This window comes from Euprymna scolopes, chromosome 29 (assembly GCF_053919585.1).
Source record: "Euprymna scolopes isolate OS-2025 chromosome 29, ASM5391958v1, whole genome shotgun sequence".
In the NCBI taxonomy this organism is placed as follows: domain Eukaryota; kingdom Metazoa; phylum Mollusca; class Cephalopoda; order Sepiida; family Sepiolidae; genus Euprymna; species Euprymna scolopes.
In genome coordinates, this window is record NC_136510.1 from 78,560,731 (window position 1) to 78,581,358 (window position 20,628).

General features: G+C 37.4%; 1 protein-coding gene across 1 annotated transcript; it reads right to left on the minus strand.

Moving 5' to 3' along the window:
* Positions 1–11,839: 11,839 nt before the first annotated feature.
* LOC145252357 (uncharacterized) lies at positions 11,840–12,553 on the minus strand. Its single transcript, XM_080111757.1, has one exon. It carries the CDS (start codon positions 12,551–12,553, stop codon positions 11,840–11,842), a length of 714 nt encoding a protein of 237 aa, XP_079967883.1.
* Between the last annotated feature and the right edge of the window lie 8,075 nt (positions 12,554–20,628).

The following is a 20,628-nucleotide window of genomic DNA, read 5'->3' on the forward strand; positions in this document are numbered from 1 at the left end:
TCTCCTTTCTTCCTCCAGACGTAAGAAGCATCCATATGGCCAAACAATTCAATTTTTGTTTCGTCAGTCCACAAAATAATTGAGAAAACGGACTCTGGAGAATTCACATGGGTCCTAGCAAAGTTTAGACGTGCTGCAAGGTGTTTTCCGGTGTGCAATGGAGTCCTTCTTGGTCTTCTTCCTTTCAGACCATTTTCATGCAGAGTCCTTTGCAATGTTTGCCTTGATATTTTTTATGCCAGAAGACTCCAGATTTTCTAAAATGTCCTTAGTAGTGGTGGTTGGATTTGCATTAACACTTCTTACAATATTCCTGGTGGCTCTAGCAGACAGTTTTCTTTTCCTTCCTCTACCAATCAAGTTGTTTGTTGTGTGGTGGCTCTGGAATTTTTTTGATGATGCTCTGTACTGTTGCTGTAGGGACCTCAAATTTCTTGGAAATTGACTTGTAACCTAAACCATCCTTATGTGAATTCACAATTTTAGTCCTAAGATCATTACTAAGCTCTTTTTTCTTCCCCATTCTAATAATTTTTATTCTTTTATTGGTTTTCAGTTGATATCATTTTAATTTCTGAAAAATGCAAAAAAAACGAAATAAAATTAATCAAAGGTTGTATAAAAGCATTCAAAATAAGAATCAAACAGGAAACAAACAGTCAGAAACTCGATTAATACTGAAAAAATAAGGGGGTATGATTATTTTTGAACATTGCAGATTTTATAAATAGCTGTATATTTTTTTTATTACAAGTATCCCGAGATTTTAAAATGACGAAAATGATCAGAAGAGGTTTATTAAGAATATGTATCAATATGGACGTAAACAATAAATTCTTACAAAGTTACACCTAATAAACTCAATTTTCAAGGGGGGGTATGAATAATATCGGGCACAAGTGTATATATATAAACTAACATAATAATAATAAAAAAATAAAAACACACACACATTTAACTACACCTAGGTTTAAAATAGGTTAAATCACTGGATATCTACGCTTCACGCTAAAAGAGCCCACACAAAGGAAGGGGTGAACTCAGGGTAAACTGGGCCTTTGTCCTGTAAGTGCCTGCCCATTGGCTGATTAGGAAGGGAGAGATGGAAACTAGGAATCTGATTAGCTAACCAAAAACTCCATAGAAGGTGAGTATATAAAAATTGACCAAATAAAAAATCAAATAAAAGACGTAATTAAGTAAATTATCAGAAAGAAGGGGAAAAAAGAGAGAAACAGAATAAACGGGGGACGTCGCAAGGAAAATATTATATGCCCTAGCACAGCGAAGAGCATCACTTTTGTTAACTCTCTCTATATAAACCAAATAAGATGGCAAGCGAGCAACATTCCTGCTATGATTTATGAAGGTGTCGACGACAAAAAAGTTGCTATGGTAACCAACTGTCAATCACAAGGAACCGTCTTAACTCGGCATTGTTTCCAGTCGTCCTTAATCTCAACTTGCCACTGATATTTAACAATGCCGAGAGATGTGATTTGAGATTGCGCAACTCTTGCCACAAAAATTTCACGCGCAGGTACCCTTACAGTGGGTATGCATTTCACGCGCAGGTACCCTTACAGTGGGTATGCATAGTCTGTCAAGACTAAAGGAAGCCTTATATATATATATATATATATATATATATATATATATATATATATATATATAAGCAAATAGTTAATAAAACGTGTTAAAAAACACCTTGATAAAGAGGTAAAAACATATTTAATTTGAAAAGGAAACACTAAATAAGTGGATATTCCTTAATCTGCGAAGTTTCGAAGAAATACATTCCTTCTCATCAGAAGGTAGGATTTAGCAAAATGCGGGATATTTGATGAAACTGCAAGTAAGTCAAAAATCTTACTTGATAAAAAGTGAAGTAGAGAGAATAGGTTGTAGAAAAAGGTGATTTCACGTGAATGGATAGTCTGGTAAAAGGTAAACTATTCAATGACGGTAAAATCCAAAAATGCAAATCCAAGAAAGCTAGTAAAATTTCCATTCATAATAGTAAAATCTAAGGGAATCGCGTAATTGGAAGATGGTCCAAAATAATCCAAAAGGCTGAAATCCATGGAATATATATATATATATATATATATATATATATATATATATATATATATATATATATATATATATATATATATATATATTTAAATTTATGTATCTACATAATTTTTTTTGCATTTACTTCAACAATGCTTGATACATAAGTAGAGATCGGTAGAAAGTTTGAAAAACATGTAGCAATTAAGCTACACATTGAGTGTGTGTGTATATATATATATATATATATATATTAACACACATCTGTATATGTATACACACATATATATATGTATACACACAAAGACACACACACACACACACACACACACACACACACACACACACACACACATACACACACACACACACACACACACACACACACATATATATATATATATATATATTAGAGAATTTTTACTTCGAGGTAAACATTGTTTGAATTTTAATGGAAATTTGTAAGTTTTAGAAACCAGTACAAAATCAACAAAAATTTGACGATATAACGTCATCATTTCTCTCACTCTGCAATACTCTTATATTTTCTACTATAATTCTTCGAAATTCCGAATGATGGCAGCCATGTCCCTTCAAATATGATATGGAGCTAGAGTCAGAGAGGTGGAGAGTCAATCTTCTGAGGATGATAGAAGCACTTCTGTCGGAAGCGCTCGCAATTATGGATCCAACTGATACAGTTTCAAGAAGAACACAAAGAGGACTATTCGGAGATTGGAGAAGATAAAAAGGAAAATTGTAAAACAGAATAACTCCGTGTTATTTAATAATATCTCTCTCTCTCTCTCTCTCTCTCTCTCTCTCTAGATATATATATATATATATATATATATATATAAATATATATATATATATGGATCACCACCTTACCGTGGTGGGGCATTTTGCGAGTCTCTATGACCCCTAGAGCTATGCCGGCGGGAGTCATGTACTCCTGGTAGGGCCACCCAAGCCGGACAGGTCAAAGGGTAGAGTCCAGACGAAGAGTGATCCAGAAAACTGGTGGGATTATACCTGACCACAAGGAGAGATGCACCCTTAGTCTTTGTTAAGACATGTGTCTAGGAGAGGGAAACTCTGATATAAAACCTGAGGTCTGTTGTTCGCTTCCTCTGTGGCAAATCTTTGCACCGATTTAGTGCTATCAGCAGCACCAAAAAGTGTGGATAGTTGTACACGGGCTGTCACCACTATAATCAAGGCCTATGTGTGGGTTCTCTGACAACTTTGATGGGGTCTAGGTTTTACATGGTCCTGCACCAACAAAGTCCATGGGCGTAAGGTTGAAGGTGACGGGTATAGGTGAAGGGTATCACTGGAAGTCCTTAGCCGAATGCCTTCACTGTGGCGGCCAATGGGTGATGGCCGTTCTGTGCAAATATGTGTGCAATTGCGCAGCTCGTGTCCTCCATTGGTGGCAAAGCAGCCCTATTTAGGGATAGCACTGCTTTCCCCATGTATGGGGAAGGGGCGATAAAAGGATCCCTAAACATTGCTCGTACACATTCACCTTGACAGTGAACTGCAGCTGTCTGGGTATCCAGTGTGCAGTCGAAATAATTATAAATTAAGTAAGAAATTTAATATTGGATCGTGGAATATTCGCACCCTCCAGGACAATCCTAATGCACCAGAACGTAAAACAGCGTTGATATCTCGTGAACTTAAGAAATATAAGATCGATATTGCGGCACTCAGTGAAACACGCCTTGCTGGTGTCTCTCAACTTAAGGAAGAAAAGGGTGGCTATGTCTTTTTCTCCAAGGGTAGAGGGCCTGATGAGTCTCGCCTCTATTTGCCGTAAAATCAGAACTAGCCAAATGACTGAAATCTATTCCCAAAGGTCTATCGGACCGCATTATGACTTTGACCCTTGAGTTGGAACTTGAAACTCGGGTTACACTTGTAAGCTGCTATGCACCAACAATGAGCAGACCGGATGAGGAGAGAGATGAATTCTACCAACAACTACGAGAAGTAATCGGTGGTATTCGCCATAAGGACAAACTCATTTTGATGGGAGACTTTAATGCTCGGGTCGGTTCTGACTTCCAATCATGGAAAGGGGAAAGGGAAAGGGGTTCTGGGGCATCATGGCGTTGGTAGAATGAATGAAAATGGTATTCATTTGCTCTGCTTCTGCAGAGAATTCAATATGACCATCACTAACACAGTTTTTCAACAGAAAAATTGTCGCAAAACCACATGGATACACCCTCGTTCAAACAGCTGGCATATGATTGACTATGTCATCACTAAGAAACATGATTTTCGTGACTTCAAAATAACGCGCTCCTTCCATACAAGCTGTTACCTATCAGATCATGCCCTGCTACGTAGCAAGGTGTCTCTGAGTCTTTGGCACAGACAGGTAAAAAAGTTATCTATTCCAAAACGTATTAATGTATTGTCGCTTAAGAATACTGAAACTCGAACAATACTTTCTGACAAGTTGGATGAAAATTTAGATGATGTAGAAATAACTGACAACATAGAAGCGTCCTGGGAAGCGCTACGAAATATCACCCATTCCACTGGCCTGGAAGTGCTGGGCTTACCCATACGGAAGCACCAGGATTGGTTTGATGACCAGGATATAGGAGCCCAGGATCAAATTCAGAAGATGCATCAAGCTCACAAAGCATGGATTGACGACCAAAACTCTACTGAAAAAAGATTGGCATACAAAACTTGCAAAGGGAAAGTGCAGAGGACACTACGACAGATGAAAGAGAAATGGTGGACCGCACACGCAGAAGCTGTTCAGTCAGCATTCAACAGAAAGGACACAAAAGCCTTTTATGAAGGTATAAGGAAGGTTTTCGGTCCTAAAGAATCAGGAGTTTCGCCAATTTTAGCAGTAGACGGGACATTACAGACAAGGACGGTATCTTGAGACGCTGGAAGGAACATTTTGAAACTGTTAAATTCTTCTTCGGTAACAGACGATGAGATTATAAACTCAATTGAGCAGGTTCCAGAGAGATCAGAACTATCCGTGTTACCAACTCTCCCAGAAGTCCTTGCAGCAGTTGAACAGATATCATTGGGTACAGCACCAGGAAATGACGGTATACCACCGAAAGTCTACAGATATGGTGGCCATAAACTGGCCAGAAAGCTACATGCACTTTTCGTGTCCATTTGGACATCTGGAAAAGTCCCACAGGACTTTAAAGATGCATCAATTTACCATCTTTATAAAAATAAAGGCTTGAGGAATTCCTGTGACAATCATCGTGGCATATCTCTGCTCTCAATTGCTGGAAAAATCATGGCAGACTAATAATCAACAGATTAATCAGAAGTCTTGTAGATGAGATATATCCCGAATCGCAGTGTGGTTTCCGCTCTCTTCGGGGTACAATAGATATGATCTTTTCTCTGCGACAGGTCTCTGAGAAAGTTCGAGAAAAGAACCAAGAGCTATACATAGTGTTCATTGATCTTATTAAAGCCTTTGACACTGTCAACCGAACTGCCCTATGGAAAATCCTTAAGAAAATTGGTATACCTGACAATATGCTCAAAGTTATAACATCCTTCCATGATGGCATGAAGGCTTCAGTGATGTCCAATGGGGACTCTTCTGAGCCTTTCAATGTGACCAATGAAACAAAACAAGGTTGTGTAATGGCTCCAGTACTATTCGCCCTTTATTTCTCTGTTATGCTAAAATATGCATTTACAGATGTTGACACTGGCGTTCATTTCCAATTCCGTACAGATGGTGGGATTTTTAATCAACAACGCTTCAAAGCGAAAACACTTCTCCGAAGAACCATTATAAGAGATTTGCTGTTTGCAGATGATGCTGCCCTTGTCGCGACTTCTCGGGAGGAGGCTCAACATCTTGTAAATCGGTTTTCTACTGCATGTAAAGCCTTTGGCTTGACAATCAGTATAAAGAAAACGGAAGTCATCTACCAGCCACCACCTACACCAAAACAAGTACAGGGTGTTAAACAGAAACAAACCGTGCACAATTTTCATCAGATGTCGATTCAGGTAGATGGGAAAAACCTGAAGTATGTTAACAAGTTTACATACTTGGGAAGTGTGGTTGATTCAAGTGCATCTCTTGACCATGAAGTTATCAACCGTATCTCCCGAGCAAGCAGCGCCTTTGACAAGCTGCACACAAGATTATGGAATGTTCGGGGTTTAAGCCTGAAGACAAAAATTCATGTATATAAGGCTGTGGTACTGTCCACACTTTTGTATGCCTCGGAGACGTGGACCCCGTACCGAAAACAAATTTCGCAACTTGACGTCTTCCATAAGAGATGTCTACGTGCCATTTGCGGTTTTACTTTGAAAGACAAAATATCAAATGCGAAATTATTCACACTTTGTAAAATCAGCAACATCGAAAGCTTCTTAATTCAGTCGCAGCTTCGATGGGCGGGTCATGTGATGCGAATGGATGATGATAGGATACCGAAGCAACTCCTGTATGGCCAATTAGACAGAGGCCGTCGAAACGTGGGATGACCATGGTTGCGTTGCAAAAAAAAAAAATAAAGTCTAATTTGCAGGTTCTAAATATTGAATATAACAACATTGAGCTAACTGCAAAAGACAGAAGGAAGTGGATAGAAATGTGTGACAGAAAAATCAAGGAGTTCTCGGCGTTTTGCATCGAAAAACTAAATGAAGCGAGAGTCAAGTCAAAAAATAATACTGAGCAGTGTGGAGCTAAATTCTCGCATTTATATGTCTGTCACCACTGCGGTCGCCATTGCAAGTCTCTAGCAGGACTAAAGTGCCACATACGCCTAAGTGAATGTCGACACGCTGAGTTCTAGACCTTCAGGTCAATTGTCGGAGTCTCATACGTCGAAAATTGACGGAGAGTCCATCATCATATATAGTAAGTTATTCAGTGTAGCTTAATCGCCATATATATTTTATAAATTACTAACTAGCTCTACCTACGTATTGAGCACTTTTGAAGTAAATACTTAAAGTTTACGCATAAATCTATACTTTCGTATATTAATTTTATGTGAGTAAATGAACTAGTTATATATATATATATATATATATATATATATATATATATATATGTTATAGTGAAAGAAAGAAAAGCAAGGCATTCAAAAATCCCTTTTAACCAAACACGCCTATAGAAACCCAACAAAAACGCCTTTTAAATAAAATAAATGAATAAAACATTTTTACAAAATCCCTTAAACAAACACTAACAAGAGACCAATCTTTACAAACAATCAATATCTGTTAAAGTGAACACAAAAATTGGGGCACCACTTAGCTGGATTTGGTGATTTGCGTTTTGCTTTTCCGTTTTCTCGGAGTCTTCGCCTACTAAATGGAGCTGAAGAGTTTATTTGCCACTATAGACCTCTTCCTACCCTAGACCCAATCGATGAAACTCGGGTATACCCAACCGATACCGTAATGCATAGTTTTTAAACAAAATACTACAGCATTACATTTGGTAAGAGATGTGTCTTATGACAAAACTCTTCAGTATTCTAGTATTAGGTTTATTTACACACGGCAGAAAGAACTTTAATATGTTTTGTTGTCGTATTGTATAAAAGAAAGAAATACTCGGTTTTTGCACAGGGGCCGTAGAAATAAACTAAATATTAATTTACTTGTCTGACGTCCGGTGTCACAAAAGAAGCCATAATCATCGCGAACATTAATTAATGAGAAACAATTACCTCCCTTTATAGTTGTTATATCGTGAGATACATTAGATCAATATAACATAAAATATCTTACCGCAGGGAGTCCAGCCTTCACGTGGGTATGTTGCAACTCATGAGGAAAGAACATAAAACTTATGAACAAATAAGGAAACGTTTATTATGAACACACGCGCACACACGTAACTACAATTCAAAAGATAATAGATGAAAGTTAGAAGTTCAAGTATGGTAACATGAACGAACGGGGATGATGTTCACCTCGCCATTTCAAAGTCACTGTTTTTCCTCCAGTGTCTCCACTTGCGGTCGTTGATCTCGCGAGAAGTAGCGAGAATTTAAATTTTAGGACTACGGACAAAGGGAGGTGACTTTGCCCAAAGAAGTAAAGAGTTACTCCCCTTTGCATTATAGTTTTTGTTTCATCCCAACAATAGTCGCTCTTTATCAGTTAAAAATCATTAAAACCATTTCTTTCCAAAAATTACCAAAACAAAAAAAACAAAAACAAAAAAAAACACATAGCTGTCTGTTTACGGTTTCAAATTGGCTATTTTATTTCATAATTAAAAAAAAAGCCATGTTGAGAGGGGACTAAGTTTTTTTATTAATTATTTATTATTATTTAAAATTTCTAAAAATGTGCAAGTGAATTGATATCTGTTCTTTTAAAATTTATATTAAAAAATATTCAGAAAACAAAACACAACAATGTGTTGTGTGTTGAGATTTCATTGGAAAAAAAATGTGAATTTTTTAAATTAATTCTTTTTAGCTTTAAAAGGCTAAAAAAATAATTTACTAAATAATTCTTTTAAATTCGTTGTTATTAGTTTTATTTCATTTTTTTATTCATTTTATTCATAATATGTTTTAAAAATGTTCACCTGTCGTGGAATTTCCGTGGGTTCTGTAGGTATTAAAGTATTATATTTTATAAGTGCTAAAGTTAATCCAAATTGCTTTTTTTTCTTATGTTATATTGGTATACACTAGACAAGAAACTCAATGCTGTCCGATAGCAATTAAATGCAAGATTACAATATTAGATTTAGTAAGTGGTATATATTCATCCAAAATTGCATAATATTTCTGTCTCTACTATTATATAAAGTCACTTTGTGTGTGTGTATGTATATGTGAGTTCCTTCCTCAAAGGTTCCGAAACAGCTGAACCTATCTTCTGCAAATTTCACACAAAGCTAATTTATATGTCTGGCAGTGTTCTTAGATATGTTTTATACAGAAATTCATCCGATAAATATAGAAAATTGAAAAAAATCCGATCTTAAAAATAGTCTTTTTTCTGTTATAGATGAAAATGAATTTTTACAGGGGAATATTTTACGTTACACTGGTGTACCTTGGCATATGTAACGTAAAATATTACGCTGTAAAGATTCTTCTTCTGTATCTATGAGAGAAGACAGACTATTTTTAAGACCGTCAAGCCCAAATATCAGCTGACGTGATATTGTAAACAAACACAGACGAAATTTGATGAACGACGTTATCATTATTATTTAATTTTTTTCTTTTTTTTTGCGGATTAGTTCATGGGGCAAATTATTGCTTGTAATATATAATAATCAATAGAGGGTTGATTCTATAATAATATGCAATCTGCATAAATTAAAATATCATGTTTAAGCATATTATACGACCGGACAACGCCGGGTGCCCAGCTAGTTATAAATAGAGCAAGTGTGCTTAAACGCCACGTTATTCAGAGGCTTATAAGATCAATGCGTTTTGATATAGTATACTAGATAAAAAAAAACTTCAGTGTTGATTGGGAGAAACAAATTAATAATACAGTAAAACATTCGATCAGTGGTACATGCTGAATCCAATAGTGCTCAATATTCTAGATAGAGCAGACGTATGTAATTATCAATAAGACACTTGGAACGTGGTAGATACTAAATCTAAATGTACTCAATATTATAGAGAGAACAGGTGTGTTGTAATATAGTGATATAAAAATTATACATTAACTTAAATAGAACAGGTGGGTGCAATAGTTTAATATTAGGTGAACAAGAAAGTTCTTGCGGAATTTTTAATTTTGATTTCAAATGATTTATTTTCAATTTTGGTTATAATACCTTTACTTTATATATCATCTTAAAGAGCGTTTTTCGCGCTATCTAATCGTTTAAATCACAATCGTTTTAAAACAATAATATCTTCTTCAGAACGTTGAATACAAGAAGAAAAAGAAAAGCAAATTCGCACAATTTTCTTATTTCAATTCAAGCTCGGTCGAAAAGCTGCTGGAACAGCTCGTGGTATCAATGAAGCGTTTGGCCCAGGAACCACAATGGTGGTTTAACGAAGCGTTACAATGGGAGGGGGGGATTAAGAAGTTTTGTGGAGGTGACGAGGGTTTTAAAGATGATGAGTGTAGTGATCAGCCATCGGATGCTGACAACGATCAATTAAGAGTCTTAGTTGAAGCCAATCCATGCACAACTGTTCGAGAACTTGCTTCTGAATTAGATGTAATGTATACGACGATTTCCAATCCCTTGGGAGAGACTATAAAGGCATAAAACTTGATAAATGGTACCTCAAAAATTGAACGACAACCAAAAGATACGCCGTTATGAAGTGTCATATTCTTTTATTTCACGCAACAAGAACGACCCGTTTCTCGACCGGGTTGTGACTTGCGATGAAAAGTGGGTTCTTTACAACACTCGGCGACGCTCAGCTCAGTTGTTAGACGGCGACGGAGCTCCACAACACTTCCTGAAGCCAGAGTTGCACCAAAAGAAGGTCATGCTGACTGTTTGATTGTCTGCGACTGGCCTCATTCATTACAGCTTTTTGAATGTAGGCGAAACGATTACGACAGAAAAATACTGTCAACAAATGGATTAAATGCATCAGAAACAACAACACCCAGTGAGGATTCAACAGAAATGACCCAATTCTTCTCCACGACAATGCCCAACCACACGTTGCTAAACTGACTCCGCAGCAGTTGAACGAATTGGGCTACGAAACTCTGCTTCATCCGCCATACTCTCCAGACCTCTCACCTACTGACTACCATTTTTTCACGCATCCTGACAACTTTCTGCGAGAGAAATGCTTAAAAAACCTAAACAATAATAAAAAACGCCTTCAGCGACTGACTTCATCGCCACCAGAACGCAAGATTTTTACGTTAATTTCATAAATACACTTGCTTTGCATTGGCAAAAGTATGTCGATTCTGATGGTGCTTATTTCGATCAATAATTTTTTTTGTTTGAGCCGAGATATGTTCATTTGCATTTCATAACTTAAAAACCGCAATAATTTTCTTGTCAACCTTATATACTTACGTAGAGATATATGCTGAATCAGAAAGTAGAAATATGTTAGATAGAGCATGTGTGAGTACGAATGCATTATTACGCCTTATAAGTGGTATATGCTGAAACAGTAGGTGCTCAATACCATCAGTAGTGCCGGTGTGTGTGTAATAATACAATAGTACATTGCCTATGTAATATATGCTTAATCTAGATGTTACTCAACGCTGCCCGGGAAGGCACTAAAACAGATATAGGTTTCATTATACTATTAAGGAGATAGGAGAAATAAGCAAATCGGTGTTGCCCGAGAATGCACTAAAATAGATATGATTTTCATATTATTAAGTAAGGAGAAAACAGAAACTTGATGTTGCCTTGGAGCAATCACTTTAAAACTGAAATCTTCGATGAATAATAATGATAATAATGATGATGATGATGATGATGATGATGATGATGATGATGATTGGCGTCCTTCCGTCTAGTTAGACGATGGAAAATCGCACCTGAAGGTTGCCATGAGTGGTGGCAGTTGTTGCTGTGACTGAACAGACCAATGCAGGAGCGGCCGATTTTGTTGCACTTCCTGTGGGGATACCTTACGTTAGGCTTTACCGATGCTGCTGCTAGTGATGCTGTCCTTTTGCGACTTCCTCTCTTCTCCTCCCACTGTTCATATCTTCTCTCCCTGTTCAGTCGGACACACTTCTTGACTTTGACTCTTTAGAAGTCACGATCTGCAGCGTAGGATTCGAGGTCAACAGGGTTGATGTTTCAGGATTTTAAGTTCCTTTTGCACACATCCTTAAATCTGAGATGTGGTCTATCGGTTGGTCTGCTGCTGGCTGAGAGCTCGCCATACAGGATGTCTTTGAGGATTCGGCCACCCTGAATGCGAATGACGTGCCCTAACCAGTGCCGACGTCTCTGGGAGAGAATGGTAAACATGCTTGGAAGATTTGCTTTGGCAAGAACGTGTTTGTTCGGAACGCGGCCCTGCCACATAATGCTTAAGATCTTTCTTAGACTGCGCAGATAGAAGGCGTTTAGTCTGTGCTCTTGATGCATGTAGAGTGCCCATGTCTCACTGCAGTAGAGTAAGATGCTGAGGACGCAGGCTTGATATATCCTTATATTTGTGTTTATGGTCAGCATGTTGTTACTCCATGCTCTCTTTGTCAGGCAGGCCAGAGCTCTTGCTGCTTTCTCGATGCGAGTGTTCAGCTCAGCATCCAGTGAGAGATTGTTGGAAATAATGGAGCCTAGATATGTGAAGTCGTTCACCATCTCCACTGTGTGATCGGCAATGGATATGCAGGGGACGTTGCTGACATCTTTAACCATGACATTTGTTTTATTGAGGCTTATTGTTAGACCACACTCGTTGCAAGCATATACGAAGCGGTCAATAAGTTGTTGGAAGGCTTCCTCAGAATGGACCGCTAATGCTACATCATCTACAAACAGCATTTCCCTGATGAGAGGCATAAGGACTTTAGTTTTGGGACGTAGACGAGCCAGGTTGAAAAGACGTCCATCTCCTCTTGTGCGAATATAGACGCCAATTTCAGTTTCATGAAAAACGTATAGTAGCAGAAGTGAAAAATAATATGCCAAAAAGAGTTGGAGCAAGAACACAGCCCTGTTTCACACCACTGAAGATGGGAAAAAATTCCGAAAGTGATCCATTGATCATCTCTTTATGGAAAGGGGTTATTATTCTCAAGAATTTGGGAGGGGCATTCTATTTTTTTGTAGTAGCATGAGGAGGCCGCTCCTGCTAAGCAGGTCAAATGCCTTTGTGAGATCAATAAAAGCAAGGTACAGTGATTTCCTCTGCTCTCGGCACTTCTCCTGTAATTATCGTAAAGAGAATACCATACCTTTCTGCTCTAAAACCCATTGCGCCTCTGGATAAACTCTCTGCAAGTGATTGGAGTCTGTTCAATACTATACGAGCGAAGACTTTTTCGACAACGCTGAGCAGAGAGATGCCACAGTAATTATTACAATCACCGCAATCACCTTTGTTTTTGTAAAGCCTTATAATATTGGTGTCATGCATGTCTTGCAGAACCGAACCCTCCTCCCAGCAATGGAGCAGAAGTTGATAGAGATGAACAAGGAGGACTGTATTTTTGCCAGCCTTAATAATTTCAGGTGGAATGCCATCACCACCTGGAGCTTTATCACTAGCAAGGGTGTCAATGGCTTCAGTGAGTTCGTCAGGGGAGGGGGACTTATCCAGCTCATCCATGGCTGTCAGGGGTGGAATGCCTTCAATTGCTGCGTTAGTGACGATATTCTTGCGTGAGTATAGATGCTGATAGTATTCAGCCCATCTCTTCATTTGCTTTCCGCAGTTATACATCATCATCATCATCATCATCATCATCATCATCATCATCATCATCATTGCTGCTGTTGCTGCTGCTGCTGCTGCTGATGATGATGATGATGATGACCAGGATTTCTCACACAGAGATTGCTCACGGACAACAACCGGTGGTGCTCTCTGGAGTCTTGATGACAACATGTCTCCCCAGATTCCCAGCACTCTCCACCTTTTTTGATAACCTTTGTAAATGAATTTGCATCATCGCAACAGCCGCTTGCCACTGATATCTCGCTGGCAATGACTATTGGTTATCACTGGAATTTGGAACAAGCCTCCCCAATGGTCCCAGTCCTCTGTGCAGTGGTAATGCGGTTAGCGCTTTCTCTCCTTAGTCTTTCCATTCCTCTCGACATTTTTTTTTGACTATTTGGTGTTATATCATAAAATAATTTAATGAATCGTTTTTGTAATCGACAATGTCTTAACATTTTCCCGATTCCGATACCGATTCAGATAACTCAAATTGTTCCGATTTTTTTCCGATTTCAGTTTGTTGTCCCCCAAACTAGCATACGAACTTGTTTCCAAAACCACTCCCATCATTCAGTCACAATTCCCAACGGTCCGATCCGAATGCGGAAACGTTAATATATCATACATAAATACATACGATGCTTATGGGAACTGAATAATATATGCATAACTGTAATAAATAAACAAACGATCGCTTATTCATCGCGAGGTCCAACTCCCCATCCACTATCACGGCCTCTGGAAATATCCATGTTAATTTTAGAAGATAGGCTTTCTGTTTCAGAAATTTTTAAGATAAGGGTTGATTATTCGTATTATTTGGATTCTTCGGATTACTATTCTCATCTTGAATGCCATTTCGTTTCAGCCGATGTATCCTTCGACCTTCTCCAGGTGTGTTATATTTTCATTATTATTATTATGATTATTCTTGTTGTTGTTATTGCTATTATTGTCTATTATTATTGTAATGAAGTCTTATTAAAAGTGAGTCTTAGAGAGTCTTATTGAGTGAGATGTTACGTTCTGTGTTCGTGTTATGAAGAGATTCATATATATAAAATGTTCATTCTTAGAAGTGTAGTGAGGAGACATTGTTGAGACAGTCTTAGTGTTCACATTGTACATATGAGATGTAGACACATTGTATGTGAAGACATTTTAAAACACAGGATATATAAGACATATAATGACAATTTCACTTTACCTTTTGGTAGAATTACAACACAAAGACGACGTTTATAAAAACACATGATGGGTTTATTTCTTCTTCGACCGGTCGGTGGTTTTCTTAGTCAAGAATTCAAAGTTTTACATTCTATGTTTCAAAGGTGACCGTCTCGCTTCCAGACGTTCGACTCCCATCTCTCGACTCCAGACTGTCGCCCTGTCATCCTCAGACTCTCTCTCAGACTCTCCCTGCTTAACTCTAAAGTTTCTAACTATATCGAGAACTTCCCATTTTCTATGACGTCATACACATGTTAAAACATGTGTCTTTTTTCACGTGTTCTGGAAATGCGTGTCCAAAACTTTTTCCTTTGTTTACAAAAGGAATTTTAACCTATATTTCCAGTAACCTATATTTCCAATATGTTGAAAACATGTTTATTAAATTATCTTATAGTTGCATTCCTCAATTGAATTTCATAACAGAATTGACAAATGCACATTCCTTTTCTTAAAACTATTTTATCTCTAAGCTAAACAATGGCTTGTTTTTACATTCCATTTTCTAACTCTCTCTCGTAATCTATTTCTAAACCTAAATTACGAGGTTCGAATTTCGTCTATTCTATTTCATTTTCATTTTAACTAAATCTCTCTATATTTATACTTACATGAAAAGGGGACAGCCCTTATCATGTAACAGGTGTATATATTGACAAACTCTGGAATCTTTCTATCGGACTTGGGAATTTTAACGGAATTACGAAGGTTTTTTTTTTTTTTTAAAAATTTAATCTACAGAGGTAGTATGCTCTCGTTTCATCAGCTATGATTGGGGTAGTAGTCCTCTCGTAATTCGCAATTGTATTTTGGGTGTCGCTTGCACTGGGGATTGGATCTTTCAACCTCAAGAAGAGTGTAATTCCGAAATAGCCCAAATTTATTCGTATTATTTGGATTCTTCAGACTATTGTCTTCATCTTGAGTGTTATTTTTCCAACGTTTTGGTCGATGTAATCTCCGACCTTCTTCAGGTGTATCTTGTCAACTCGGGAATCTTTCTGTCGAACTCAGAAATCTTTTTTGTCGAACTTAGAAATCTGCACGGAATTCCAGAGCTTTGCTTTCTCTCTTTGTAAAAGGGGCTAGTTTATTGCTGGTCGCCTGAGGCTTCTCTACCGGGATTGCCGACGGGGCTATCCACGCACTATTGCTTTATCTTTATTTTTTTTATCAACCAGAGTACTCCTCTTCGGAGGCGCTGGCTCTCCAATCCTACTTCCCAACCCTCTGTGTCACATCTCCCCCCCCGCAGTGAGAGAGAGAGAGAGAGAGATAAATACTTCTCTAGCTCTCTAGTCCACAGCTGCAGTCTGGTATCTTCCTGTGATGTAGTTAGAGGCTGAATGTGGCTGAAGAAGCTTCTAATTGATTTTAGTCATTCGGCCGCTAATTCACGTTCTTGAAGTAATTGTCGTTCATCACTGGTAGCTGTATATCCAAAGAAGAAGAAGAAGAAGAAGAAGAAGAAGAAGAAGAAGAAGAAGAAGAAGAAGAAGAAATTCGACTCGTCATCTCGTGTTATTTAAAAGGAGCATCAACAGTTTATGCGAAAAGCCAGTGCGTTCACCTCATAGCTGTACCTAACAGCGTATCTTTTACGTTCGACCGTGCGATTATTGCCAATCGACGCTTGCTTAAAAAAATACCAGTGTAATACAAGTGAGCGAAATTCAGCTTCAGCCCATTGGAGTGAAAATGGAGAAATAACTTTTGTTTTTTCTTTTCTTATTCTTTTTTTGCGTTCTTTTTTCTTGTTTTGGCAAAATCTCTCTGAGAGAGAGAGAGAGAGAGAGAGAGAGAGAGAGAGAGAGAGAGAGAGAGAGAGCTAACATGTGTGTGTACGCTTGTGCATGTGTGTATGATGTGTGAGAGAGAGAGTGAATGAATGACGAGGTGGGAGAGAGCCAGCGAACATGCGTGTATGTTTATGCATATGTGTGTGTGTGTGTGTGTGTGAGAGAGAGAGAGAGTTAACATGTGTGTGTACGCTTGTGCATGTGTGTATGTGTGAGAGAGAGTGAATGAATGACGAGGTGGGAGAGAGCCAGCGAACATGCGTGTATGTTTATGCATATGTGTATGTGTGTGTGTGTGTGTGTGTGAGAGAGAGAGAGAGAGAGAGTGTGAAGGAGAGAAAGAGAGAGAGAGAGAAAGTAAGAGACAGAGAAGGGGAGAAAAGAGAGAGAAAGAGAGAGAGAGAGAGAGAGCGAACGTGTGTATGTGTATGTATATATATGCATGTGTGTGAGAGAGAGAGAGAGAAAGTAAGAGAGAAAGAGAGAGTGAATGTGTGTGTATGTTTGTCTATGTGTGTATGTGTATGTTTGTGAGAGAGAGAGAGAGAGAGTGAATGCATAAGAAGGAGAGAGAGCGAGAAAGAGAGAGCGAACGAATGTGCGTGTATCTTTATGCATGTGTGTGTGAGTGTGTGTGTGAGAGATAGAAAGATGGAGAGAGAAGGAGAAAGTAAGAGAGAGAGAGAGAAGGGGAGAAAAGAGAGAGAAAGAGAGAGAGAGAGAGAGAGAGAGAGAGAGAGAGAGAGAGAGAGAGAGAGAGAGAGAGAGAGAGATCATTTTCATTAGTTGGCTTTCAAGATCAACCAATTATCATCGAGGGATATTCTACGTCAAATGTAACATTATGCCGATTGAAAGTGCGAATCAGATGAATAATTGGTTGCGTTCAATGGTATCGTAAGTATTTATAGGTCAATCATGCGTATAGTTAAAGATTAGGGTTGCAAGTGGAAGACCGAAATATCCTTTATAGACAGGTCAATGCACCAACTGACACAAAAAATTGCAACATTTCTTTTTCGTGATTTTATGTCAGGTTGGGTCTATACTAAAAGCTGAACAAAATTTGAGTATGACAAAGTTTCAAATTTCGAAGCTGAGATCGAAACCAAAACCTAAAGACTCTGAGTCAAGTACGATAACCATTACACCAGTTTGACACAGTTTGCGCATCGTGAAACAGTTGACAAAAAAACAAACAAACAAAAAAAAAAAAGAAAAAACAAACCCTGATGACTCCCAAGTACCTTTTTTTTTTTTTTTTTTTTTTTCCAATTTTGAGCCTTTAGTAGAGTTTTTTTTTTTGTCGGATGAAAACGGATTAAAAATATTCCACATGTCGGAATATTCCAAATATACCAAATTTCAAATCTGTAGATAAAAGTTTCTTGCATATATAGGTTGAGAAGTGTCTCTCTCTCTCTCTCTCTCTCACACACACACACCCACACACACACACACACACACACACCCACACACACACACACACACACACACACACACACACACACACTCTCTCTCTCTCTGTCTCTCTCTCACACACACACACAAACGCACACACTTTTATAGATATACTAGCAGGCGTCCCGGCGTTGCCCGGTAGTAAAATACGCATAAATATTATATTTTAATTTATATAGAAACATGTGCATGCGAGTATTATGTTTTTTTTTCAAAGCAGACAATTTCTTGCAAGTAAAACATAAGTATACTCGTCCTTTTTCTTTTCTTCTTTTCTCCCTTGCGTCTTTTCCTGTTGTTTCTTATCTCTTAACCTCTTCACTAATGTATGTAGGGATGACAGTGATGGGGCGGGATATATAAGAGGGCAACGTAAGTTATACGTTTTCTGACCACATAAAAATTCTAGTCAAATCAAAAGCATTTTTATAACTGAATAACCCCGATCAAATCTGAAACCCCTTTCTAGCAGAGATATGTTAAATTCATATTTCCCTACTGTTTGAACCTATACACACTAGCATGTTTAAGATTTAGGGCGGCTATCACACACACACATACGAATACTATTCTTTCTAGTCTTCCGTTACCTCTAACTCGATCCTTACCCCCCCCATCCTTTCCCATTCGTTCTTATATCTAAACATAAAGTCAAATTATTTACATACAACCAAAGCTTATTTTTCACAACATTTGACGAAACCTCCTGATATTAACTTCTAGTGACGAGGAAGACGTGATGTTTTCATTGCAAACTTTGCTTTCGTATAAGCTGTATCGCCTGAAGAGGTCTCTAGTTACTGGTAACTAACTGACCGAAACATGCTCATGACTGTGTAGAAACATATTACTGCTTATGTAAAAACAAAAATAGAGTACACACACACACACACACACACACACACACACACACACACATACAAACACACACACATATGTGTGTGTGTGTATTCCGTTTTCTTCCCATATATTAAAAACTATTTACTTTTTTATATTTTTTAAAGTGTTTAATTTGTTTTATTTCTATTCTTAATAACATGTAATGTGATCTGATAATAATTTCTTGTGACGTTGAATATTTTCATTAGGGACTAAGCTTTTGTATAAGCTGTATCGTCTGAAGAGGTCTCAAGTTACTAATAATTAGCTGATCGAAACATACTCATGAATGTGTAGCAACATATTAATGCTTATATAAACAAATAAAAAGTATATATATATATATATATATATATATATGTAGTCATTCACATACAGTACTGTTTCGCTGTTACACAGCTCATCAGTGCGGCTAGACAGGCAACTGCCTCAAGCCTATATATATAGAGCCATGATATAATATACTGTTTTGTTTTTAAATCCCCGAAACAGTGTTTCATGGTAAACAACTGATGATCCCTTGAAAAAAAAAAATTGGTATTATAGTAAATTCGAGAGAGTTGATGCAGTGATTGCAGGTGATTAAATGACTTACTGACTAGATGTTTTTTTAACGAATGATAAAAAGTGATTTTTTGTATAGTTTTAAAGGTTAAAAACTGCAAAGACTATATATATATATATATATATATATATATATATATATATATATATATATATATATATACTAGCAGTTCAGCCCAACCTCGCTCGGGCCCTATGTACTGTTCATAACTGTATGTGCATATATATATATATATATATATATTAAAAGTTTGACTCGTGTCCAGGTTACATACATCTAAAATTTCAAGAATTTAGACACAAAATTGCCGGAGGAGTTTGGTAGAATCTGCAAAAGTCAACTCTTAAACTTTGACCACTTGGCAGGAAAATTTTACCCAAAACTGACTGAAAAGCTTGCTGCATATCTGAATACACTTCATGTAAAATTTCAAATGTTAAGACCCAAAATTTGCCGAATAGTTTGCTGGAGACCGCAAAGGTTAAATCTCTTGAACTTTGTTCCCTTGCTAGGCAAATTTTCCGCAAAAGCCGATTAAAAAGCTTGCCCTATATCTGAATACACCTTATGTAAAATTTCAAATCTTTAGACCAAAAATTGGCTAAGAGATCAAAGTTTAAAAAGCTTTGACCCCAATTTTGACCCTTTAACATTCATTGTTTTTAGCTCAAATGAAGTTAGGAAGTTTGGTCCATGTCCAAGGAACCTACATCTAAAATTTCAAGAATTTAGACCCAAAATTGTCGAAGGAGTTTGGTAGAGTTTTCAAAGGTCAAATCGTTGAACTATCACCCCTTGACAGTCAAACTTCTGCCGAAAACCGATTAAAAAGAATTTCCCAAATGGCAAATCTCTAGTCTATAGACTTAAAATTGACAGAGTAATTTAAGAAAATGTGCACACACAAACCGAAACACAGGCAATTTCACTTATATATATATATATATATATATATATATATATATATATATATATATATATATATATATATATATATATAGTACTAGCATTTAAGCACGGCGTTGCCTGGGTGTTTTGAGGTATGTGTTGAGCAAAAAAAAAAAAAAAGTGGTAGTAGGAAGGCAGGCTCGAACCCGTACCGCGAAGGAAGAAAAGAATGCGGGAAAAACGTGATGTCTTTGCTGTTACGAGCACCGCCAAAACGGATGTGACGTAGGTTTAAATTAAGACTAGACAATCGAAAAGAGGGGATGACTTTCGACAATATCGGCGAAAAAAAGCGACCCCTCTCTGTAGA

Coding starts and splice junctions, on each gene's coding strand:
- LOC145252357 (XM_080111757.1), bottom strand. CDS start 12,553: ATGCCTCTCATCAGGGAAATGCTGTTTGTAGATGATGTAGCATTAGCG.